Genomic DNA, 26,398 nt, shown 5'->3' on the forward strand with positions numbered 1-26,398 from the left:
CATGTGCCTGTTGGCCATCTGAATGTCTTCCTTGGGGAACTGTCTATATCTTCTTTGGAGCAATGTCTACTTAGGTCTTCTGTGCATTTTCTGATTGGGTTGTTTGTTGTTTTGATATTGAGTTGTATGAACTGTTTGTATATATTTTGGATACTAGTGTCAGTCGGATTGTTTGCAAATATTTTCTCCCATTCCATATGTTGTCTTTTTCTTTTGTTAATGGTTTCCTTTGCTGTGCAAAAGCTTTTAAGTTTGATTAGGTCCAATTTGTTTATTTTTGCTTTTATTTCTTTTGCCTTGGGAAACTGATCTAAGAAAATACGGCTACGATTTATGTCCAAGAATGTTTTGTCTATATTCTCTTCTAGGAGTTTTATGGTGTCATGACAAACCATTTTGAGTTTAGTTTTGCATGTGGTGTGATGAGAGGTTCTAATTTCACTGACTTACATGTAGCTGTCCAGCTTGCCTAGCACCACGTGTTGAAGAGACTGTCTTTTCTTCATTGTATATTCTTGCCTCCTTTGTCGTAGATTAATTGACCATAGGTGTGTGGGTTTATTTCTGGGCTCTGTGTTCTTTTCCATTGATCTATATGTCTGTTTTTGTACCAACACCACACTGTTTTCATTACTGTAGCTTTGTAGTATTGTCTGAAGTCTGGAATGATTATGCCTCCAGCTTTGTTCTTTTTCCTCACAGTTGTTTTGACATTTCTGGGCCTTTTGTGGTTCCATATAAAATTTATTATTATTTATTCCAGTTCTTTGAGAAATGTCATGGGTATTTTGATAGGGATCCCATTAAATCTGTAGATTGACTCCCTCTTGCAAGAGCACCGGAATCACAATTAACTGCTGAACAATCATGTCAGGAAGACACTGGAACTCAGCAAAAAAGATACCCCACATACATAGACAAAGGAAAAGCCACAATGAGACAGTAGGAGGGGCGCAATCACAATAAAATCAAATCTCATAACTGCTGGGTGGGTGACTCACAAACTGGAGAACAATTATACCACAGACATCCACCCACTGGAGTGAAGGTTCTGAGCCCCATGTCAGGCTTCCCAACCTGGGTGTCTGGCAACGGGAGGAGGAATTCCCAGAGAATCAGACTTCGAAGGCTAGCGGGATTTGATTGCAGGACTTCGACAGGACTGGGAGAAACAGAGACTCCACTCTTGAAGGGCACACACAGGGTAGTGTGCACATTGGGACCCAGGGGGAAGGAGCACTGACCCCATAGGAGACTGAGCCAGGCCTGCCTGTTGGTGTTGGGGGGCCTCTTGCAGAGGCGGGGGGCAGCTCTGGCTCACTGCGAGGACAAGGACACTGGCAGCAGAAGTTCTGGGAAGTACTCCTTGGGATGAGCCCTCCTGGAGTCCGCCATTAGCCCCACCAAAGAGCCTGCAGGTTCCAGTGCTGGGTCGCCTCAGGCCAAACAACCAACAGGGAGGGAACGCGGCCCCACCCATCAGCAGAGAAGCGGATTAAAGTTTTAGTGAGATCTGTCTACCAGAGCAACACCTAGCTCTACCCACCACCAGTCCCTCCCATCAGGAAGCTGGCACAAGCCTCTTAGATAGCCTCATCCACCAGAGGGCAGACAGCAGAAGCAAGAAGAACTACAGTCCTGCAGCCTGTGGAACGAAAACCACATTCACAGAAAGACAAAATGAAAAGGCAGAGGACTATGTATCAGATGAAGGAACAAGATAAAACCCCAGAAAAACAACTAAATGAAGTGGACATAGGCAACCTCCCAGAAAAAGAATTCAGAATAATGATAGTGAAGATGATCCAGGACCAAAGAAAAAGAAAGGAGGCAAAGATCGAGAAGATGCAAGAAATGTTTAACAAAGATCTAGAAGAATTAAAGAATAAACAAACAGAGATGAACAATACAAAAACTGAAATGAAAAATGCACTAGAAGGAATCAATAGCAGAATAACTGAGGCAGAAGAATGGATAAGTGACCTGGAAGACAGAATGGTGGAATTCACTGCCACGGAACAGAATAAAGAAAAAAGAATGAAAAGAAATGAACACAGCCTAAGAGACCTCTGGGACAACATTAAACACACCAAGGTTTGCATTATAGGGGTCCCAGAAGGAGAAGAGAGAGAGAAAGGACCTGAGAAAGTATTTGAAGAGATTATAGTCGAAAACTTCCCTAACATGGGAAAGGAGATAGCCACCCAAGTTCAGGAAGCACAGAGAGTCCGAGGAACGATAAACCCAAGCAGAAACACACCGAGACACATAGTAATCAAATTGACAAAAATTAAAGACAAAGAAAAATTACTGAAAGCAGCAAGGGAAAAATGACAAATAACATACAAGGGAACTCCTGTAACGTTAACAGCTAATTTCTCAGCAGAAACTCTACAAGCCAGAAGGGCGTGCCATGATATATTTAAAGTGATAAAAGGAAAGAAACTACAACCAAGATTACTCTACATGGCAAGGATCTCATTCAGATTCGATGGAGAAATCAAAAGCTTTACACACAAGCAAAAGCTAAGAGAATTCAGCACCACCAAACCAGCTCTACAACAAATGCTAAAGGAACTTCTCTAAGTGGGAAACACAAGAGAAGAAAAGGACCTACAAAAACAAACCCAAAACAATTAAGAAAATGGTCATAGGAACATACATATAGATAATTACCTTAAATGTAAATGGACTAAATGCTCCAATCAAAAGACACAGGCTCACTGAATGGATACAAAAACAAGACCCATATATATGCTGTCTACAAGAGACCCACTTTAGACCTAGGGACACATACAGACTGAAAGTGAAGGGATGGAAAAAGATATTCCATGCAAATGTAAATCAAAAGAAAGCTGGAGTAGCAATACTCATATCAGATAAAATAGACTTTAAAATAAAGAATGTTGCAAGAGACAAGAAAGGACACTACATAATGATCAAGGGATCAATCCAAGAAGACGATATAACACTTATATATGCACCCAACATAGGAGCACCTAAGGCAAATGCTAACAGCTATAAAAGAGGAAATCGGCAGTAACAATAATAGTGGGGGACTTTAACACCGCACTTACACCAGTGGACAGATCATCCAGACAGAAAACTAATAAGGAAACAAGCTTTAAATGACACAATAGACCAGATAGATTTAATTGATATTTTTAGGACATTCCATCCGAAAATAGCAGATTACACTTTCTTCTCAAGTGCACATGGAACATTCTCCAGGATAGATCATATCTTGGGTCACAAATCAAGCCTTGGTAAATTTAAGGAAATTGAAATCATATCAAGTGTGTTTTCTGACCACAACGCTATAAGATTAGAAATAAATTACGGGAAAAAAACCGTAAAAAACGCAAACACACGGAGGCTAAACAATACATTACTAAATAACCAAGAGATCACTGAAGAAATCAAAGAGGAAATCAAAAAATACTTAGAGACAAATGACAACGAAAACACGATAATCCAAAACCTATGGGATGCAGCAATAGCAGTTCTAAGAGAGCGGTTTATAGCAATACAATCCTACCTCAAGAAACAAGAAAAATCTCAAATAAACAATCTAACCTTACACCTAAAGGAACTAGAGAAAGAAGAACAAACAAAACTGAAAGTTAGTAGAAGGAAAGAAATCATAAAGATCAGAGCAGAAATAAATGAAATAGAAACAAATAAAATAATAGCAAAGATCAATAAAACTAAAAGGTTCTTTGAGAAGATAAACAAAATTGATAAACCTTTAGCCAGACTCATCAAGAAAAAGAGGGAGAGGACTCAAATCAATAAAATTAGAAATGAAAAAGAAGTTACAATGGACACCACAGAAATAAATACGAAGCATCACGAGACTACTACAAGCAACTCTATGCCAATAAAATGGACAACCTGGAAGAAATGGACTAATTTTAGAAAGGTATAACCTTCCAAGACTGAACCAGGAAGAAATAGAAAATATGAACAGACCAATCAAAAGTAATGAAATTGAAACTGTGATTAAAAATCTTCCAACAAGGGCTTCCCTGGTGGCGCAGTGGTTGAGAATCTGCCTGCCAATGCAGGGGACACGGGTTCGAGCCCTGGTCTGGGAAGATCCCACATGCCGCGGAGCAACTGGGCCCGTGAGCCACAACTACTGAGCCTGCACGTCTGGAGCCTGTGCTCCGCAACAAGAGAGGCCGCGACAGTGAGAGGCCCACGCACCGCGATGAGGAGTGGCCCCCGCTCACCGCAACTAGAGAAAGCCCTCGCACAGAAACGAAGACCCAACACAGCCAAAAATAAATAAATAAATTAATTAATTAAAAAAAAAATCTTCCAACAAACAAAAGTCCAGGACCAGATGGCTTCACAGGTAAATTATATCAAACATTTAGAGAAGAGCTAACACCCATCCTTCTCAAACTCTTCCAAAAAATTGCAAGGGAAGGAACACTCCCAAACTCATTCTATGAGGCCACCATCACCCTGATTCCAAAACCAGAGAAAGATACTACAAAAAAAGAAAATTACAGACCAATATCACTGATGAATATAGATGCAAAAGTCGTGAACAAAATACTAGCAAACAGAATCCAACAACACATTAAAAGGATCATACACCATGATCAAGTGAGATGTATCCCAGGGATGCGAGGATTCTTCAATGTACGGAAATCAATCAATGTGATACACCATATTAACAAATTGAAGAAGAAAAACCATATGATCATTTCAATAGATGCAGAAAAAGCTTTTGACAAAATTCAACACCCATTTATGATAAAAACTCTCCAGAAAGTGGTCATAGAGGGAACCTACCTCAGCCTAATAAAGGCCATATATGACAAACCCACAGCAAACATCATTCTCAATGGTGAAAAACTGAAACCATTTCCACTAAGATCAGGAACAAGACAAGGATGTCCACTCTTGCCACTATTATTCAACGTAGTTTTGGAAGTCCTAGCCACAACAATCAGAGAAGAAAAAAAAATAAAAGGAATACAAATTGGAAAAGAGGAAGTAAAACTGTCACTGTTTGCAGATGACATGATACTATACATAGAGAATCCTAAAGATGCCACCAGAAAACTACTAGATCAGTGAATTTGGTAAAGTTGCAGGATACAAAATTAATGCACAGAAATCTCTTGCATTCCTATACACTGATAACAAAAGATCAGAAAGAGAAGTTAAGGAAACAATCCCATTTACCGCTGCAACAAAAAGAATGAAATACCTAGGAATAAACCTACCTAAGGAAGTAAAAGACCTGTACTCAGAAAACTATATGACACTGATGAAAGAGATCAAAGATGACACAAACAGATGGAGAGATATACCATGTTCTTGGATTGGAAGAATCAATATTGTGAAAATGAATATACTACCCAAAGCAATCCACAGATTCAGTACAATCCCTATCAAATTACCAATGGCATTTTTCACAGAATGAGAACAAAAAATCTTAAAATTTGTATGGAAACACAAAAGACCCCGAATAGCCAAAGCAATCTTGAGGGAAAAAAACAGAACTAGAGGAATCAGGCTCCCTGACTTCAGACTATACTACAAAGCTACAGTAATCAAAACTATATGGTACTGGCACAAAAACGGAAATATAGATCAGTGGAACAGGATAAAAAGCCCAGAGGTAAACCCACACACCTATGGTCAACTAATGACAAAGGAGGCAAGGATATACAATGGAGAAAAGACAGTCTCTTCAATAAGTAGTGCTGGGAAAACTGGACAGCTACGTGTAAAAGAATGAAATTAGAACACTGCCTAACATCATACAGAAAAATAAACTCAAAATGGATTAAAGACCAAAATGTAAGACCGGACACTATAAAACTGTTAGAGGAAAACATAGGAGGAACACTCTTTGACATAAATCACAGCGAGATCTTTTTTGACCCACCTCCTAGAATAATGGAAATAAAAACAAAAATAAACAAATGGGACCTAATGAAACTTAAAAGCTTTTGCACAGCAAAGGAAATTATAAACAAGACAAAAAGACACCCCTCAGAATGGGAGAAAATATTTGCAAAGGAATCAGCAAAGGAGTAATCTCCAAAATATAAAAACAGCTCATGCAGCTCAATATTAAAAAAACAAACAACCCAATCAAAAAATGGGCAGAAGACCTAAATAGACATTTCTCCATAGAAGACATACAAATGGCCAAGATGCACATGAAAAGTTGCTCAACATCACTAATTGTTAGAGAAATGCAAATCAAAACTACAATGAGGTATCACCTCACACCGGTTAGAATAGTCATCATTAGAAAATCTACAAACAACAAATGCTGGAGAGGGTGTGGAGAAAAGGGAACCCTCTTGCACTGTTGGTGGGAATGTAAATTGATACAGCCACTATGGAGAACAGTATGTAGGTTCCTTAAGAAACTAAAAATAGAATTACCATATGACCCAGCAATCCCACTACTGGGCATATACACAGAGAAAACCATAATTCAAAAAGACACATGCACCCCGTTGTTCATTGCAGCACTGTAGCCAGGTCCTGGAAGCAGCCTAAATGTCCATTGACAGACAAATGGATAGAGAAGATGTGTTACATATATACAACGGAATATTACTCAGCCATAAAAAGAAATGATATTGGGTCATTTGTAGAGACGTGGATGGACCTAGAGCCTGTCATACAGAGTGAAGTAAGTCAGAAAGAGAAAAACAAATATCGTATAATAACGCATATATGTGGAACCTAGAAAATGGTACAGATGAACCGGTTTGCAAGGCAGAAATTGAGACACAGATGTAGAGAACAAACGTATGGACACCAAGGAGGGAAGGTAGAGTGGGGGGCTGGGGGGATGAATTGGGAGATTGGGGTTGACATGTATACACTGATGTGTATAAAATTGATAACTAATAAGAACCTGCTGTATAATAAAATAAGTAAATAAATCTGTAGATTGCTTTGGGTAGTATAGCCATTTTAGCAATATTAATTATTCCAATCCAAGAGCATGGGATATCTTCCCATTTCTTTGAATCATCTTCAGTTTCCTTTATCAATGTTTTCTAGTTTTCTGCTTATAGGTCTTTCACCTGCTTGGTTAAATTTATTCCTAGGTTTTGGGTTTTTTGGTTTTTTGGGGGTTTTGATGTGATTTTAAATGGGATTTTTTTTTTTTTTACTTCCTCTTTCTGATATTTCATTGTTAGTGTAAAGAAATACAACAGATTTCTGTATATTAATTTTGTATCCTGCTACCTTCATATTCCAATGTGAAAATAATTCTAATCTTGTATATGCCAATTTAAACTAGCTTCAAAATTTATAAAGTAAAAATAGAACCATAAGAAAATTATAAAAGTCCCTCACAATAGTGGAGATTGCAAGAAAACTTTCAAAGAAACTAGAAGGGAAGGAAGATTTAAACAGAAAAAGTAACAACATTGTCTTAAAGTTCAAGTTAAGAGGGTATTTGGTTATAAAAGAAAGCCTTAGCCTTTAAGTAGAATGATAGATGAATGGACTATAAGAAGGAAAATTAGATACACAAAATGTAAAACAGACAACTAAAACTTAGACTCTATGCTTTGGAAAGGTAAAATTTGCAATTTGCTAAAATGCCAGCAGGGGGCAGAAGATTCCAAATGTGATATTTTACTGCCACCTATTGTTAGAGCTGGAAGGCTTTATAAAGATTATCAAATAAAATACTCTTTATTGTGAGGATGAACAAACTGAGGACTAGGAAAGATGTTACTTTCCAGGGTCACACAGCTAGTAAGTGTCAGAGGCAGAACTCAAATCCATCTCTTGGTTCATCTTTAATAGGCCATATTCAAAGAGGGAAAAAGAAAATACAGATGAAATTGTTGGTTTTTCAGTCTTGCTCTCCCAATAATTATTTTTATTTTTCTTAAATGGTGCAAGGTTTGATGAAGCCTAGGATTGATTCTGTTTTGATTTTTTTTAAATTAATTAATTAATTTATTTTTTGGCTGCGTTGGGTCTTCATTGCTGCACGTGGGCTTTCTCTAGTTGTGGCCAGCAGGGGCTACTCTTTGTTGTGGTGCACGGGCTTTTCATTGCGGTGGCTTCTCTTGTTGTGGAGCATGGGCTCTAGGCGCGCAGGCTTCAGTAGTTGCGGCATGTGGGCTCAGTAGTTGTGGCTCTCGGGCTCTAGAGCGCAGGCTCAGTAGTTGTGGCACACGGGCTTAGTTGCTCCGCGGCATGTGGGATCTTCCCAGACCAGGGCTCGAACCCGTGTCCGCTGCATTGGCAGGTGGATTCTTAACCACTGCACCACCAGGGAAGTCCAACTGTTTTGATTTTTTAAAATGATGGTTGAGCTGGATCTGGATTTCAATAGAAATAGTTTCTTCATAGTTGAGTGACTGTTAGAATGCAAGAACTTCTCAAGTTACGAGTAGGGTCCTCAATCCTTGAGACTGTAGCATTCCCCCTCCCCATACACACAAATGTTCTGTGTGTGTGTGTGTGTGTGTGTGTGCCTACGGTCCCCAATTCTTCAGTAAGCAATGTTTGTGACATTCAGGGAAGTGTCATTGTCACTAGGTGCCTTCCTATTGTCATCCTCACCATTGTTAAGGGCATTTTTTACCTCTGCCTATGGCTGTAACAAGTGGATTATCAGCTTCTGAAAGTGGGAAAATAGTAGAACTAAAAAAAAATTAAAAACTGATTTTTCCAGGGAAAAAGACAAACTGTTGGCTCTTCCAGTCATGAAAAGGAGAGTACTAAAGGCAAATGCACAAAATAGGAAATAAGGGAGAAATAGCCATAAAAGCAGGGGGAAGTAAAAGGATAATGAAAGACTGTTTTGTTCAATTACATATGAATAAATTTGAAAACTTTTCTAGGAGAATACAATTTACCAAAACTGAAGTTTTAAAATCTAAACAGATTTCCCTGGGAAAAAAATAGAAAAAAATTGTCAGATTGCTGCCAACCCTGACAAATACTCCAATATATAGTTTCACAGGGCAATACTACTAAACCTTTAAAGGGCAGATAATTCTAATGCCTAGCAAGCAAACAACCTAGGAAGAGAAGAAAACTTCTAAATTGTTTTTGTCAAGCTAAAAAAAACCTGATAAGGATTGACACAAAGAACAAAATGAAAGGGTATCTTGAAAAAGAATATTAATGGAAAAATTCTAAATAAAATGTTATCACTGTGAATTCAGCAGCACTTTAATAGACTCATACACCATAACCAAATGTTTAATGTTAGGGCATCTAATGGTATAATTAATCATTTGGCTGGGTCTAGAGAGGGATCCTAGGGAAGAAAATCATTTGCTTCTAATTCCATAGATGCTGAAAAGGCATTGGTCAAATTCAATACCCATTCTTGGTGAGGGGAAAAAAGGGACATAACCTAATAACATATACCCCAACATAATCTATGCCCCAAAGCCAGCATCATGTTTAGTAGGGAGATACTAGAAGCATTTAATATGGCACTGGAGGAATTAAATGTACATATAAGTATTATAAAAGAGGTTGCATCAGCACTATTTGCAGACATTATGATCACATTCCCAAAAAACTAAATCAACTAAAAACTACTAGAAGTAAGGAATTTAGTAAAGGAGCAGTATGTAAACAAATCAATCAGGACAAAAAATTAATTATATATTAAAATATATATGTCTGTAACTGCTAATACCAACATAGTGCTTATCATGGGTCAGGTACTGTTCTAAAGGTTTTACATGTATTAACTCTGGTAATGTTCACCATAACCCCATGAGGTATATATTATTATGATCTTCATTTAGAAATAAGGAAATGGAGTCAGAGGGAGGTAAAATAACATTTTCTTGGTCACACAACTAGAGCAGAATTTGAACCCAGGCAGGCTAGTCCCAGAATTCATGCTTTTTTCCACTAGGGCCATAGTGGTTCTTGATATATAAAAGGAGGGGTGTGGGATCATTTACAATGACAACAAAAAACACCTAAGCATAAATTAAACCAAAAATGTGTATTATTACATGAAGACCATTTAAAATGCCCTGAAAGGATACAGAAGAAGGCTTGAACAAATGGAAAGGGTTATTATAGAAACTAAAAATTCCATTAGAAAAAAGAATGGGAGATAAAGCATATGAAAATTCTAGGCTTAGCTCGCTCTTGGAAGAAAGAGGACAGGTAATTAGAAGGGCTTGGGATATTAAGGGAGAATTCTTTACATTTGTGAGAGATTTGAACAAGTTTATAGGTCGAGAGGAAGATACCAGTTCAGAGGGAGAAGTTGAAAATAAGGAAATGGAAATAATTGGAGGGAAATCAGAGGTAAGGGAGAGGCAGTGGGCGAAGGTTTCAAACACCTTTTCCATCGACACAGGATGGAAGGACTGGAGTAGATACAGCTTTTCGTGGGAAGAGGGATGGGCAGGTGGTTGTAGGATCTGGTTTTAGTGACTTTCTAGGTGAAGCAGGTGGCAAGATCTCAGAGCAAAGGGAAACTGCAGAGTAGCATTGCTTTGGAATAGCTGCTGAGAGAGATGGAAAAAGAAGTGGATCCAAGATAAGTGAAAGAGTTGAGGAGTAATGAGCCCCAGGTAAACTGGAAACTGGGAGTTGGTAAGAGCCCCTGTGTGAATAGTTACGCAGTGTTTTTCTGCTGCAGTGATGGAGATGTGAAGATGGTTTCCTGAAGGGCGCTTACGTTGTCGGGGCCTCAGGTTTGTCAGTCCAGGAGAGACCATAGAATGAAAATGCTAAGACTAAAACAGTTCAAGTGATGGATGGGGAAGAAAAGGCAACTGAAAAAGCTTAGCAGCCAGAGGAAAATGATGGGATCTAGGCATTAAAGAAATTAAGTTAACTCTCTTAATGAGATCAATGAATAAGTAGGATAAAAGGTGAGGAATCAGAAGAATTGGAGGTTTTGAGCAGAGACAGAATTATTATTAAGATTTCAGAGCTGGAGTTCTTGCTGATAACAAGCGTGGACGTGTGTGGAGGTGGTTTAAGTGAACTGCAGGTTTCTAGAGTAAATGTCAAAAAATCATAAAAGTGACCATGTTGGACACTGAACTGTTCAACATGATTAATAGAGGAAAAACGGAGAAGAATTGAGCTAGGTGACAGTCCTCAGTCAATGGGGAAAATGGCTTGGAAGATATTAGGTGACACACGGAGAAGAAAAGGTGGTAGAGCTAGCCGGCACGAGTATCATAAAGGCAGAGAGTTTTGCATGGGGCTGAAGGAGAGAGTGGATGGGGAAGTGGGAATCAGGAGGAAGGTGTGCATTGTGGGATGGTTGAAGAGAAAAGGCAGCCTCCACTTGAAAAGGACTAAAAGAAATGGTGTTGCAAGACAATTTAGACTTCACATTGGGCAGAAAGAAAAGGAGGCAGTATTTATTGATCACCTCTTTATGCAAAACACTGATATAATTAGTCTTCACAACAGCCCTTTTATAATCCTTTCCACTTTAGGGATTAAGAAGTGGGTTTAGAACTCACCAGTGTTAAAAGATACACTGAGGCATATTAAAATTTTAAAGAGTTTATTTGAGCATTTATGGATTCTAATTGGGTGGAGGCAAACTGGAAGTAGTTAGGAGCACTCCACCAAAGGAGCCAGAAGAAAGACTTAGAGAAAGTCTGGAAAGTATGGAAGCAAAGAAAGGAAATTATTTTATTGGCTAGAGCGTAAAGACTAGTTCGCTATTTGTGATTGGTTGTCCTTAGGTTTCCGTTTCATAACCTTGAGTTATTTACAGGCTTAGATTTTGGTTTGCTTACCTAGGCTGCCATGGCATTAGAGCCACATCAGTCTCATGTCCTCCTTGTTTAACTAATTTAACACCCGTATAATGTGCCTGAAATCATGTATTTAAAAAGATTAGGGGCTTCCCTGGTGGCGCAGTGGTTGAGAATCTGCCTGCCAATGCAGGGGACACGGGTTCGAGCCCTGGTCTGGGAAGATCCCACATGCCGCGGAGCAACTAAGCCCGTGAGCCACAACTACTGAGCCTGCGCGTCTGGAGCCTGTGCTTTGCAACGGGAGAGGCCGCAACAGTGAGAGGCCCGCGCACCGCGATGAAGAGTGGCCCCCGCTTGCCACAACTAGAGAAAGCCCTCGAACAGAAACGAAGACCCAACACAGCCAAAAATAAATATTAATTAATTAGTTAATTAAAGAAACGTTTAAAAAAAAAAAGATTAAATCCCAGGTTAAACCTGAGTTCTCTATGGTTCTAAAGCCTGTGCTGTTTGCAATAAATATGATATCTTCTGTCTGTTGGGGAGGTATCATTCCAAGATGGCAGACTAGATAAGAAAAACTGTCTGAATTCCTGGGTAAAATAAAATCAGAATTCTTTAAAAGGCCCAGCTAATCTTAAGAAATAAAGGGAAATACCCAGGTATCAGAATCAAAGAAGAAACTGACAAGTAGAGTGACAAGCACTGACTGGAGCTGAGGCTCTGGGCATCCTGGGGTTGGGGAGGGTTTCAGTTCCTTAGACGCTGGGTATTTAACCTACAGGAAGGGATAGGAGACAAGATTTGCGGTTAGGCATGGCAGGAACAGTGAAAGAGTGAACCTGAAAAAATCTGCCCAATAAGACAACGAAGGATGAATGAATGACCCTGGGTGACAAGGGCAGTCTGCCCTGAGGAATTAAAACCAGAGGGCTGTGCTGCACACAGGCTTGGGTCTAAACTTTCAGTGTAGTCTAGGAACCACCAATCCAAAAGTTAAAATACAAACCGATGCTGGGTGGGTGATACTCCTGGTATTAGGGTTGCCAGATTTAGCAAATAAAAATTATAGGACATGAATAATTTTTTAGTATAAATCTGTCCCATTGCACAGAACATACTTGAACTAAAGAATTATTTGTGTTTTATCTGAAATTCAAACTTAACTGGGTATCCTGTATTTTATCTGGCAGACCTACCTGGTGTACCTGACAGATACAAATTCGAAACCCCTCAGAAAGGACATTATCATGAAGTTTTCACAAGGAGGAAAAAGCCCTGCTGAGGGATGGCTCACAATCAAAAGTCTGAGACCACACAAAGACACAAACCATCACAAACAAGAGTCGGTAGAAACAACAAACAGGACAGAGCCGCAAGAACTTCTGCTTGTTCATTCACTGAGCAAATACTTCTTGAACACTGTCCTAAGTGCTGGGAATATGCAGGGAACAAAACAGACAAAAGTCATTCCCCTCATGGGATATGGCTAGTGGGAGAGTCAGCTAATAAGCAAGAAAATAAAACTGTGCCGGATTAGCGACACACATTAAGGAGAAAAGTAAAGTAGGAAAGGAGATAGAAAATGTGTTAGAAAAGAAATGTGCAGTTTTCTGACAGGGAGAGGAAGGAAGAGGTCATGGAGGTTTCAGTGGAGTACAGACTTGACAGAGGTAAAAGAACAAGCCGTGCAGCTATCTAGGGGAAGAGCTTTCCAGGAAGAGAACAGCAAGTGCAGAGTGTGTCCCTGGCACATGTAGGTGACAGCCAGAGGGCCCACGTGGCTGGCATGGGGTAAACAAGGTGGGAGAAGTGGGAGATGAGGTCAGAGAGGTGACAGCACGATGGGGGGTGCAGATCACAGATTTGTCCTGTCCAACACAGTAGCTACATGTGGCCATCTACATTTAAATAAATGAAAATTCAACAAAATTAAAAATTTATTCCTCAGCCACCCCAGCCACATTTCCAGTGCTCCATAGCCACACGTGGCTGGTGGCTACCCTACTGAGCAGCTCAGAGCATATTTCCATTCTTGCAAAAGTTTTACTGGACAGTGTTGACAGAGCCTTATAAATCACCGCACAGACTTTGGCTTTTACTCTAAATGAGATGAAGATAACAGAAAAATCAAAGAGAATGTAAAATTAGTAGGTTTCAAATGATTAAAAGAAGGAATCAAAGCCAAAGAAAATACCAAGACAGTGTAGAAAAGGGAAGACTTGAAAAAGAATCAGTAGACCCTCCAGAAATTTTTTTATAATTGACATTAAAACCTCAATGAGAGGCTTCCCTGGTGGCGCAGTGGTTGAGAGTCTGCCTGCCAATGCAGGGGACACGGGTTTGAGCCCTGGTCCAGGAATATCCTACATGCCGCGGAGCAAGTGGGCCCGAGGGCCACAATTACTGAGCCTGCGCGCCTGGAGCCTGTGCTCCGCAACAGGAGAGGCCGCGATAGTGAGAGGCCCGCGCACCACGATGAGTGGCCCCCGCTTGCCACAACTGGAGAAAGCCCTCGCGCAGAAACAAAGATCCCACACAGCCATAAATAAATAAATAAATAAAACTTAAAAAAAAAAAAGTTAAATAAAAAACCTTCAATGATTAAACAGCCGATTAGATAGCAGGATTGGGAATTAGTAAACTGGAGTGTAATATGTAATCTTATACAGTGCTTCATGTGGGCCAGACGGTGCTCTGAAAGCTTCATTTAATCTTCATAACAGCCATAGGTAGGGGGAGAGTATTTTTTTTCCCCCAGGTAACAAGCAAGGAAACAGGTGCAGAGAAGTTCTGGTGCCTTGTCCACCATGCACTCAACAACTGTGCCATGTTGTCTTTCAGGAATTTACCTAGAACGCAGCACAGAACGATAAAGAGGTGGAAAATAAGAGGGATGAAGAGACATGGGGGATAGAATGAGAAGGTCCAATGAGCATTCAGCAGGAATTCCAGGACTGAATAAAGAAAACAGCAAAGAGGCAAGTAGTATTGGAAAAAAGGGGCTGAGACTTTTTCACAGTTGATAAAGATGAATGAATCCTAAGATTCTAGAAGCACAAGTCCCAAGTGAATACAAATGAATTTATAGCCCAACACAAAGTGGTAAAATTGCAGAATACCAAAAAGCAGAGTGAAAAATCTTTAAAGCCTCTAGGGGAATTTATTCCCAGAATAGGGAGAGGCTGGGCGAGAGACCCATAGTGGGAGATGAGAGATCTGTAGCGGGCCATGAACGCAGCAGTGTGGCTTTGAGAAGGGCACTGGGTGACTGGATGGGCTGTTTTGGGGCAGGGACCGCTGGCTGGGCTATATTCAACCCTAGCTTCTCGTTAGTGGCACTCAGCTCCTCTCAGTTCCTGGCAAGAGCCTAGGCACGTGCTCTCTCTTAACTCAGGTCAGTACAGGGTGAGCACTGCTCTCAGAACCTTAGTAAATATTTGGTGCGTGAATGAATGCAAGAGAAGCATTTTGAGAATAGTGAGGCCAAGCTGGTGGCTATACTTGGATTGCTGAACTGATGATTTATGTTTTTATGAAAGGCCTTGTGGTGATGTTTTTTGGGTTTTTTAAAAAAATTTTATTTATTTTTGGCTGTGTTGGGTCTTCGTTTCTGTGCGAGGGCTTTCTCTAGTTGCGGCGAGCGGGGGCCACTCTTCATTGCGGTGCGCGGGCCTCTCACTATCGCGGCCTCTCTTGTTGCGGAGCACAGGCTCCAGATGCACAGGCTCAGTAGCTGTGGCTCACGGGCCCAGTTGCTCCGCGGCATGTGGGAGCCTCTCAGACCAGGGCTCGAACCCGTGTCTCCTGCATTGGCAGGCAGACTCTCAACCACTGCGCCACCAGGGAAGCCCTGTGGTGATGTTTTTATGAAAGGCTATTCATGGTGTCTATAGTTGTGCATATACTATAAATTTGATTTCAGTTTCTGCTAAGAATCTAAAGCAGTGTAAGATAAACACAGAAAGATCTCTAGCATCCTTTCTAGAGGTTTTCTAGGCTGATTATAAATATTGGTGCAAGTGTAAATCATAGTAGTAGAACCCAGAGCACAGTTTCAGCAGCCTCTGTGGACAGCATAGTCTTGTCTGTCAGAGCAGATGTGTTTCCACCACAATTGTAAAAAGTGACAGAATGCAATCTTTGCCTCCCAATAGGATTTGATAACAGAAAAAAACCAGACAATTGCCTTATCTTATGTGCTAATGTTGCAAAACAATGGAAAAGAAAAACATAGTATTTTCCTGCTCTTATCCTCTAGTTTAGGCTTGGCTGTGTTGGGTGTATCAGACAGACTTTTCCACTGCCCATCCTGGGCTACACAGTAGGCCATTCTGAGGAAGCGGTGTTCCAAAACAAAGTCCTGTTCTCCCACTTTCTGTCATGATTAGATCATGTATACAGGGAAGAAATGTGATAGATGGACACAGCCCCACCGTAAAGAAGTCTGTTTTTATGGACTAATATTTTAATGTTAAAAATATATACAGCCCAAATGTTGTCACAATTAATTCTTATCATCTGTAAGCCTTGGAGGAAGGCACATTCACATCCTTGTTACACATGAGGAAACTGAGGCTCAGGGTTATGTAATGACCAACTGAATATACAAATGGATCATGGCCATACCATAAGTAAAAACAGAACTCTGGCTGGCAGTGCACAGCAATAAGCCTAGGAAACCAACTCATTATCCATAGTCACCAGCCTAGAACCCGGCCTGCTGTAAGTCAGACTTGTAGGAAGTCTACAAGTTGTAGACTGGACTGTTACTTTTTGTAACAATCCAGGAAGCCAAACTAAAATGCATGAAACAATCGACCCCAAATTGCTAAGATTTTATTAATAACTGACAGCTTCCATAATTTTTGTCCCCAGTTCCAACTTAGGACCAACCAGAGGAAGCCAGATATGCTCCTTCCACTGCACCACTTGCACTTTTACGGAGGCTGAGCCTCAAGTGCCTTCAGTAGCCCAGCAAGCAGGACACCAGTGAGAGACAGCGGTACGTACGTTGGTTTGGCATAGTTTATTGCAATTAGTATTCGTAGAAAACCATGTAAACTCACAAGGTAAATGGTTTAACCTCCACAATAACCACAGATAGTCTGCTGTGACCTTCCAGCACCTCAGTATTCTAAAATTTATGTTTCACAGAAAGTCAGTCATGCAAATAGGATTATAATACATTTTTAGGGAAAGGATCTTTTTGGTCCACATTTTCTATTAAAACAAACAAACATACACTTTCCTCTTTGGCAAAAGAGGTTAAATCCCCCCACAGTGAACTCACAAAGCAAACTCAGATAAAAACCACTGAACATGAGGTACAGCTGAAGTCTGGGCTAATCTGGAATTACAGACACATACTCGAGGGGAAATTTTTTCTTACAAAATTAGTTCAGTTTCCAACCATCTCAGTAGAAAAGCTCTATGTAGATTGGGTCTCAGTCACTTTTGTAAGAACACATGTCAAGTAACTTTTTTGTGTTTCAGAGTACGATGTGCTATTTCTGAAGAAAGTCATGAAAGTGTGGGTGTCTGACCTCAGCAATATTTTTAACCTGAGGTACAAAAGCATCTGACACAGTAATTTACAGTGTAATTGCTGTGCTACCTTCATTCAGTTTGTTGAGAGAGCAGTTTTGGTTGCCGTTAAGTCTCAGCATTTGGCTTTGCAGACAGTTTGAAAAGGCAGATTTGCATGTGAAAGCAAATGTCTGCCAGGCCTGAGGTGAGCAAGAAGCAAAGTGTGAAGGCCAGCTGCTCAGGAGCCAGGTCCCACAGGCTTCGGGCAGTGAGGCCCCCTGCAGGCTCCAGAGACCTCCTGCTCCTTGCACGCCTTGACAGGCCGCGGCACACCCCCACCTGAAGTGGAGCCTAAGGAACTGGCAGCTGCTGAGGTGGTGGATTTTGTTTGTTTGTTCTTTTTAATCTACAGTCATAATTGCAAACAAACAACCACCCTGGTGTGCTTTTCTTGCTTCAAGTAATTTCATTCCTTCCAGGAGAAGAATGTTAACAATGCTTTTAGTTCTCGATATCAAAGGAAAGGAAATGAGCCATAATAAGAACAAGATTAAGTTTAAACAGACCTGCTGCTAACACACTATCAGATAAAATATCTTTAAAAAGTGAACATACTATTATATACGTTTTTGCAACAGCTGCATTCTCCTACATAACCTCCGTGTAGAACCAAAATCTGCGCAAGCAAACTTAAGTTACTTTAATTCTTGTTAAATAACAACTCTGTACAGATTGCACATTTTACACCGAAGCAGCTCGGTATCACAGAGAAATGAAAAAATGCCATCTGAAAACTTTCATTTTTCTAGCCCCACAAAACCCAACAGACGCTCGCCCTAAGGGTCAGAACAAAACCAGCTGCACAATTCTGTAAACAAACAGTGAGGGGGGGTGCCTCTACGACTCCACCGCAGGATCCTGTTAAACCACACACGCGCGCGCACACACACGCGCGCGCGCACACACAGTCTCTCGCGCGCGCATCTCGCCGCTTCCAGGGCCGCGCACAGCCCGGCGCTCAGTACCACAGCAGCTTTCATTCACAGTGTGTTCACAGAAGAGCGGTCACGGCCGTCTGGTTGAGGGGTCTGAGGCAGTCTCTGGGGGCCAAGTAGGCAGCGTTGGTCGCGGGGTTGACCTGCGGCTTCTGACAGGTGGGATCGGCGCGCCCCGCGGCTGAGCCGCCGCCGCCGCCGCCGCCTTTGGGCTTGTCGTAGCCCGGGTCCGCGGGCGCGGGGCTCTGCGGCAGCTGGTAGCCGGCGGCCGGGGAGAAGGCGCCGGAGGAGAGGGAGTGCTTGTGCGCCGGCCCGGGCCCCGGCACGCGGTAGCCGCTCCGCGCCGAGAAGGTGTGCGCGCGGGCCAGGTGCCGCTCCACGATGGGCGTGGCGTACTCGGGCTCGGGGTTGGTCAAGGGCAGGGCGTACTCGTGGCGGCCGGCCGGGAGGGGGCAGTCGTAGTGGCCGCCAGCCGCGGCGTCCGGCCCCGCCTCGTCGGCCTCGGTGTCCATCGGCCGGAAGGTAGAGCCCTTCCTGGCGACCGTTCCGGTGCCAATCATGAGAGGCTGCTGGTAATCTGAAACCCAAAGGACAGACGTTTGTGCACCACCCCCCATACACCCACAAACCGGCTGTCTGTAGAGGGGGTTCTCTGCTGAGGGCCTGACGTGTACCGGGCAGGAAGAGAAAGATTAAGATGTAAAAGGCACAGACGCCACACTTAGGGGTTTACATAACTACGCACGTGCGTTAGGAAGCCTCAAGCTCCCAGGAACCTAGCGAGGCGGAGCTAACCTCTAACCACACCGAGGGGTAGGAGGGAACAACTTCACGGGGAGCTCTTAGGCTGACTCCTGAAAGGCCACGTTTTGGAGGTGGAGGTAACACTGTCAGGAAAGGGAAAAGTGATTGAACAACCTGATAAACAGCCATGAACATAGAGTGTGATGTGGCCAGGGCATGAGGGACATGGAGGAATTTAATAGGATATGAAGACCAAAGTAATAGCTTGGGGGCTAATGATCACGATAAAGCTCAAATAAAGCTTTCTTGAGTCCTTACTTGGTGCCAGGCACTATTCTATGACATTAAGATATCAATTAGTTAAATCCTCTGGAAAAAAAGTACTATGAGGTAGGGACTATTATTCCCTTTTACAAATGGAAAACCGAAGCAGAGAGAGATTAATTTTTCCAAGATTACACAGGTGGCAGCCAGTGGGGCAAGAATTTGAACACGTGTCCCAAGTGCGAGCTGTTATCCATGTACTAGATCATGGAGGGCACTGAGTGCCTGGCTAGGAAGTTTGGTTTAACGCTGTAGAAACCTACAAAGTTTCTAAATTTAGAGACTGGCAGAAGAGGTAACCGTGGAGGGAGACTGAAGAGGGAAAGATAAAAAAAACCCAAAAAGCAAAAAGCAGAGAAATGAGACCTGTAAGTCATAAATTAGGGGACTGGCGGCAGCTCTGGAAAGGCCACACCTTGGGGACAGGTATCAGAGGAATGTGTCACCAGTGATGTAGGGAGGGTATGACCAAAGAGGACACCGCCCAGATACTAAGCCCTGAAAACTGGGATGCCCATTCAGAAGCCACTTAGAAGAGGAATGCACAGAGCACACAGGTTAAGGTTCAGTTCTGGACCCCCTGAGGAACTGGTGACACTTGCAGGAGATGATGTCCAGCAGGCAAGAACTACTGACTTACTGGGGACCGGGAGGGAAGTCTGGGTGTGAGCTGCAGAGCAGATAAAAAGGAAAGGAAGGGCTCTGCCGGGAGCTCTGAAGTGTAGTGGGTGAGACTGCAGATGACTGGGGGCGAGAGTGGGACCCGGGGCCTTGCATGTTTCAGGTGCCCAGAAGGACCACGCAGCGAGGAGGGAGAAGAGGCCGGACCAGAAGCTGAAGGAGAATGAAGGGAGCGGGGCTCTCCACTCTCCTCGCCTCACCCCCAAGGCAGAGCTTGAACTGTCCGAGGAGAGGAACAAGACAACGGATTCTGAGTGGAGAATTGCTCCCTTTGCCCCTGAAGCAGGTCAAGCAACCTTTCCACTGGTAGCTTTCTGACTTTCATATATACACACACCACCTGGGAACTTCGGTTCAGCAGCCCTGGGGCACGGCCTGGAAGCCCCCATTTCTAGCAAGCTCCCAGATGCTGCTGCTGGCCCTCAGAACACACTCTGAGTGGCAGAAAGCTAGAGTGGCGCTACTCGCAGTGGTCTGTGGATGCCTACCTGTCTGAGAACTGTTTGTGACAGATCTGTAGAGAGGGAAGTGCACAAACTGATAGGAAGTGTTCAGATCTTGCAGCAGTTTGAGAGTGATTTTATGTCCCTTGAATCTAATTTAAAAATTAGAGCTTTGTATTTTATGTCTCTTTAAACATTTCATTTACTAATTTATACTGTATTTTACAAAAATTTTAGTCCTTGATGGATTAAAGAAATAAAAGGCAAAAAATGGATCCTTCCTCACAAATCGTTTGAGAAGCTTGGCTTTCAGCAATGGCTTGTCAGGGACCTTGAGGCCATTCTAACAGATTCCTTCATCTCCCACCTCCAATTCGTCAAGGGCAGGAGCTATGCTCAATTCATCTTTCTAGTCCCTTTCTCCTAGTGCCTTAATCAAAACCTTAGTAACAAAAACAGATTAGTTAAGGGCTTCCAGATTTCACTGGTACTTCAGGACCATTGCTCTGGGTGTCATTAGAGGCCCTGCAGGTGTAAGAGCCTTGGCTGAATGGGGCTTTTGGGAAATATTTCAGTGTCACTCTGTAACTCTGTGCAGAGCACAGAGAGAAAACGTCACACATTACTGATTTACTAGACCCCATCTAAACAAAAGATTTTGGTCTTATTTCTCTCCCTGGTCTCCCCTCTCCCATAAGCAGCACCTCCTGGCTAACAGCATGGTCACGGAGACTTCGTACCTACCTGCCATATCACTTGTGATGAGATCCAACTTTTGTGTCATCTCCTTTTCATTATCGTAGCTGATGGTAAACTCAGCTGACTGATGCCTGGCAAAGGGATATTTGATCTGCTTCCAACAGTCTGGAATAAAGATAACATGAAACAAACTAATCTCTCAGAAGTGTAACACATTTACTACACCACAGGTTCCTGGTTAAGTCAGAGGTCAGGCTGCCTTTTGCCAGCTGACTGTGACAGATGCACAACCACAGCTCTCCATGTGTGTGTGGTGGAAACAGCATGAGGAGGTCATAACACCACCAGCACACACCATGCCAACCATGCTTTCTACTCTGCGGGTAAAATGTATTTGTGTACCCATCAGGTCCCAGATTATCCCTAGGTTAGACCACCTGGGCATGGTTTTCCCTAATCTGCACTGACATGGTGTTTGTGACCTTGAGGAGTCAATGCAGCTGGCTGTTTAGAGCCTATGGAGGTGGAGTCCTAGGTTGTCCTTGAGATTCTCAGGGGTCCTGCCCTGCTGCTCTCGCTCTTTCTCTCTCCTCTCTCTCTCTTGCTCTCTCAACTGCAGCTGACTCATTGCTTGGGCATCCTGTGTCCTAAGGATTTTCTGAAACCCGCCCTGCCTAGTCCTTCCCTAGAGTGAAAAATACAATGGAGGCCTGAAGATGCTGGGAGTGCTGGGCAATGTCCAGTTCACAGATGGGGATTATATAACTTCTCCCTGGTGACAGGCAGCGTGGTGACGTAAATTCCAGTTGCCAAAAGAAAATAATTAATTTTGATAAATGATGGGATGATGTTGAACAAAAGTAAAAATAAACTGGCTATGAAGATTCTGAATTAAGAGACAGGATACAATATATTCCTTCCTGGTAGATTTGCTAACTTAAAGCTATTAGATCTTATTTCTTAAACCATGTAAGTGTGGGTTTTAATCAGGATCTGCTGATTAAAAGCGCCTCATCATGCTTTTAATCAGCAGATCCTGTCCCTTCCTCAAGGACAGAATAAAACTGTAGATAGTTTTTTCAACCAACCTGTTTTCTGAGCCTTAGCTGATCCATAAGGATTTCCTTTCTTCTTCCTCCTAGCAAGACAAAAAATCCCACTGAAAAGATTTCTAAATGGTAAGTACTGTTCATAAAATAATACATGATATTTTCTACCTCTATCCAACTTGTTTTAAAAATATAAGTTAACATTTTATCTTGGGAGAAGTAATGCTGCTTTCTACACATGAACATACGAAGAGTAAACTTTTGTGATTGTTTACATAATTAGAGAAAAAAATTTTTTAAATGTGAAGTCACATACTTTCTAAGGACTACAAAGATTCCCACTCCAGCAACCAGCAGGACGAGGAGCACCAGGGGAGTGACAACAGTTACGACGTTTAATCCTAAGAAGGGGAAAAGACATCATATCACAACAGAAATGAACAGCCACCAAATTTCATGATCTAAAACTGAATTCTGATTTGAAAGGTCCTCAATGGTTTCACATGTGGGGGACAAGGATACATGCTAGGCATTTACTGATATTGGAAAGCAAAAAGGGAGGATTCAAAATCCCAGCTAAAGTTTAGGAAAATAAAATGTATCTTCTTTTTTTTTCTCCCAAAGGCACTTTCCAATGTTCCTCAGTTTTAACATTTACTCCAAGTTTGTCGCTTGGACCATATTAGACTCTAAAAATCAAAATTAATGGGGAGGTTTATAGCTGGCCCACCCAGCCAGGAGCTATTCAGGAAGGTAGATGATGTAAGCACAGTGTAGAGCTCTCAGCTTGGCTCAGGCAACCATTTTCCCGAGATGGTGGGCGGGTTTGGACCTGTACAGTAACAGAGACCCCGGGAACCAGAGCCTTATAACTGTTGACTGAAAGGAAATGCAGCCTGAAGATCTCAACAGCAGATCCATTCTGCTGCATGAAACATCAGACCATGTGTTCCCACAACTGTCTCTTTTAAGGAAGGTCACTTTAACAGCCACTGAGGAGGCCCCAAACTTGTGATACTATGAAAACTAAAGGAGAAATGTTTGTTCTTAACCCTTCTTTTTTCTGTGTTTCCTGGGAAGAAAATAAAGGAATGATCAGGAGTGGACATGTTTAGTTCATGAAAGGGAGGACAAGGAACTTAGAAGGGAAAAAAATTTATGTAAATAACAATGGTGTTATTTATAAGAGTGGAAATTTGGGAAAAATCTAACAATTTAAACATCCAATAATAGGGGAATGGTTAACTAAATGATGGTATGTCCGTATGAAAAACATACTATAAAGATATTAATAATTGTGTTTTTCAACTATTTAATAGCACTGGAAAATGCTCATAATATAATGTCAAGTAAAAAATATATGCTACAGAACAAAATATACGGTATGCTGACACTTTGTCTCAGTTATAAATATAAATATAGTTGACTAGATACAGTGGAATATGGTGACCATGGATGCTGATTTATGCGTGATTTTTTAAAAAATAAATTTATTTTGGCTGCGTTGGATCTTTGTTGCTGCACGCGGACTTTCTCTGGTTGTGGCGAGTGGGGGCTACTCTTCATTGCAGTGCGTGGGCTTCTCATTGCGGTGGCTTCTCTTGTTGCGGAACACGGGCTCTAGGCTCGTGGGCTTCAGTAGTTGCAGCACGCAGGCTCAGTAGTTGTGGCTCGTGGGCTCTAGAGCGCAGGCTCAGTAGTTGTGGCGCACGGGCTTAGTTGCTCTGCGGCATGTGGGATCTTCCTGGACCAGGGCTTGAACCCATGTCCCCTGCATTGGCAGGCAGATTCTTAACCACTGCGCCACCAGGGAAGTCCCTATGGATGATTTTTATTTTCTTATTTATATATCTCTAATCTTTCCAAACTTTGTAAAATGAATATGCAAATTATTTTACATTCTGAAAAAATAAATGTATTTTTAATGTTTATTATTTGAATAGATTATATACATTTATATGTTTAAAATTCAAAAAGTATAAAAAGGTACGGAATGGAATGTCTCCCTTCCACCTCTGTTCTTCCTCTATGTGAAATTATGTCTCTTGACATTTTTCCAGATATACTGGGAAGAATATATATATATATATATAGATGCTGTATCACCCCCTGCTTTTACACACATGGTCGAGTGCTATGTAAACTGTTCTGTACCATGCTTATTTTTTTAAGTTGTCAGTGTGTCTCAGAGAACCTTCTATATTACTAACACATTCTTTTTTTTATGGCTGTAGAGTAATCCATGGTATGGATGTGCTATTGTTTTATTTTTCTATAAAAGATTTACATAGTGTTTGAAGGGCGCATATGTTTGTTTCCAGTCTTTTTCTACTTACAATAGTGTAATGAAAAGTGCGGACATATATTATTTTACACATGTGCAGATATCTCTCGACCATCTGCCCCCAGACACTTACATGACACAGAAAAAAATAATGTTGTTGAAGCTACCATATTATTGGCTGGAGTACAAGTTATATTCCTTAAGAAACCGCAAAACGATAACTGCCCTACCTTTGGGCATTTCTTCAGAGGGTATGGGTTTTAAGATTGTCTCATCTTCTCTGTTAGTTGAACCAACAGTATTTAGACTTGTTTTGCTCCACACCAATGAGTCATTACCTGAGCGAGAAGAGATGTTAGAGAAACCACATTAATAACAACAATTTGTGAAAGGTGACGACCAGAATCCAGTAACTCACTGACTCACCCTGAGTCCTACTTGGTGCAATCTGGCAGCCAAGGAGCTCCACTTTCAAGGCTATCCTCTGGTGCCACGTCTGGGGGATAACACGCACATATCTGGCCACAATGGGAGGGATGAAATTGTTCCGCACAGGGTCCCGAAAATTAGAGTTGCCCTGAAACACCTGTAGGAACAGGTAACATTTACCTGAAGATTCTATTAGTTTCTAGGTCTTTATCAATCCACTCACACCTGGTTATATGAAATCAAAGCGAGGATTCTCTGTTGCTTTTTTATAGACATGCTTGATATTGAAGTTACAAGGCTTTGCACTCAAAAGCTAAGTAATCTGGTGCTGTGCATCTGTTTTTGGAAACACACTGACGAACTGATGAAAATATTTGGAGGCCCACTCTCCTACTCAGTTCCTTCCTCCAGTGTCTCTTACCTTTTCTTCATTATTCACAATTCCTTTATAGGTCTCCCACTTGGAGTTGTTGTTTCTGAAGTTCATTACAAAACTCTTTACATAAAAGTTGAAATTTGACTGTGTGGATCCAGTGGTCCTAATTCCTTGTAAGAAAATATTATGGGTTAGTTTTAAAAATATGTTACACAACATGTATTATAACTTCAGGTTTCTTTTCTTTTTTTCCCTCTCATTTGAAATTGCAAATCATTTTACAGGCCTGCTTTTCTTATCTGCATTTAGAAACGTGATGACAATTGAGTCTTTTCACACTGACAATATGCCATAAAAAGGTTTCAGCATGGAGATATCAGCTCTCTCACCCACACATCCATCCTTACCCCCTGCATACAGGTTCTTCCCACAGAGACAATGTGAAGATTTGTTACTTTTAAAAAAGACATGGCAACTGACAAAGGATTAATCTCCAAAATATACAAGCAGCTCATGCAGCTCAATATCAAAAAAACAAACAACCCAATTCAAAAATGGGCAAAAGACCTAAACAGACATTTCTCCAAAGAAGATATACAGATGGCCAACAAACACATGAAAAGATGTTCAACATCACTAATCATTAGAGAAATGCAAATCAAAACCACAGTGAGGTATCACCTCACACTGGTCAGAATGGCCATCATCAAAAACTCTAGAAACAATAAATGCTGGAGAGAGTGTGGAAAAAAGGGAACCCTCCTGCACTGTTGGTGGGAATGTAAATTGATACAGCCACTATGGAGAACAGTATGGAGGTTCCTTAAAAAACTAAAAATTGAACTACCATACAACCCAGCAATCCCACTACTGGGCATATACCCTGGGAAAACCATAATTCGAAAAGATATATGCACCCCGATGTTCAGTGCAGCACTATTTACAATAGCCAGGACATGGAAGCAACCTAAATGTCCATCAACAGATGAATAAAGAAGATGTGGCACATATATACAATGGAATATTACTTAGCCATAAAAAGGAACGAAATTGACTTATTTGTAGGGACGTGGATGGACCTAGAGTTTGTCATACAGAGTGAAGTAAGTCAGAAGGAGAAAAACA

The 26,398-nt window shown here is 41.6% G+C and overlaps 1 protein-coding gene and 1 long non-coding RNA gene across 4 annotated transcripts in view; one reads left to right on the forward strand and one right to left on the reverse strand.

The window, feature by feature from the left end:
* The first annotated feature begins 700 nt into the window (after positions 1–700).
* On the forward strand, positions 701–16,952 carry LOC309667185. The gene is made up of 2 exons (XR_014267598.1): positions 701–6,673; positions 14,565–16,952. It is a non-coding gene; the product is annotated as an uncharacterized lncRNA (long non-coding RNA).
* DCBLD1 (discoidin, CUB and LCCL domain containing 1) overlaps positions 16,735–26,398 on the reverse strand; it is a 71,654-nt gene continuing 61,990 nt past the window's right edge. For 2 of the 3 annotated variants that reach the window (XM_082475196.1, XM_082475197.1), the window contains 7 exons: positions 25,319–25,443; positions 24,895–25,054; positions 24,699–24,806; positions 22,501–22,585; positions 22,224–22,294; positions 21,181–21,300; positions 16,735–18,821 (listed from right to left, as the gene is read on the reverse strand). In XM_082475196.1, the coding sequence (XP_082331322.1) occupies positions 18,301–18,821; positions 21,181–21,300; positions 22,224–22,294; positions 22,501–22,585; positions 24,699–24,806; positions 24,895–25,054; positions 25,319–25,443 (1,190 nt within the window). In that variant the 3' untranslated portion in view covers positions 16,735–18,300. The remainder of the gene's footprint in view (positions 18,822–21,180; positions 21,301–22,223; positions 22,295–22,500; positions 22,586–24,698; positions 24,807–24,894; positions 25,055–25,318; positions 25,444–26,398) is intronic. The other variant, XM_082475195.1, reaches the window with a different exon arrangement.

This window comes from Balaenoptera physalus, assembly GCF_965194825.1.
Source record: "Balaenoptera physalus genome assembly, chromosome: 9".
Classification (NCBI taxonomy): Eukaryota; Metazoa; Chordata; class Mammalia; order Artiodactyla; family Balaenopteridae; genus Balaenoptera; species Balaenoptera physalus.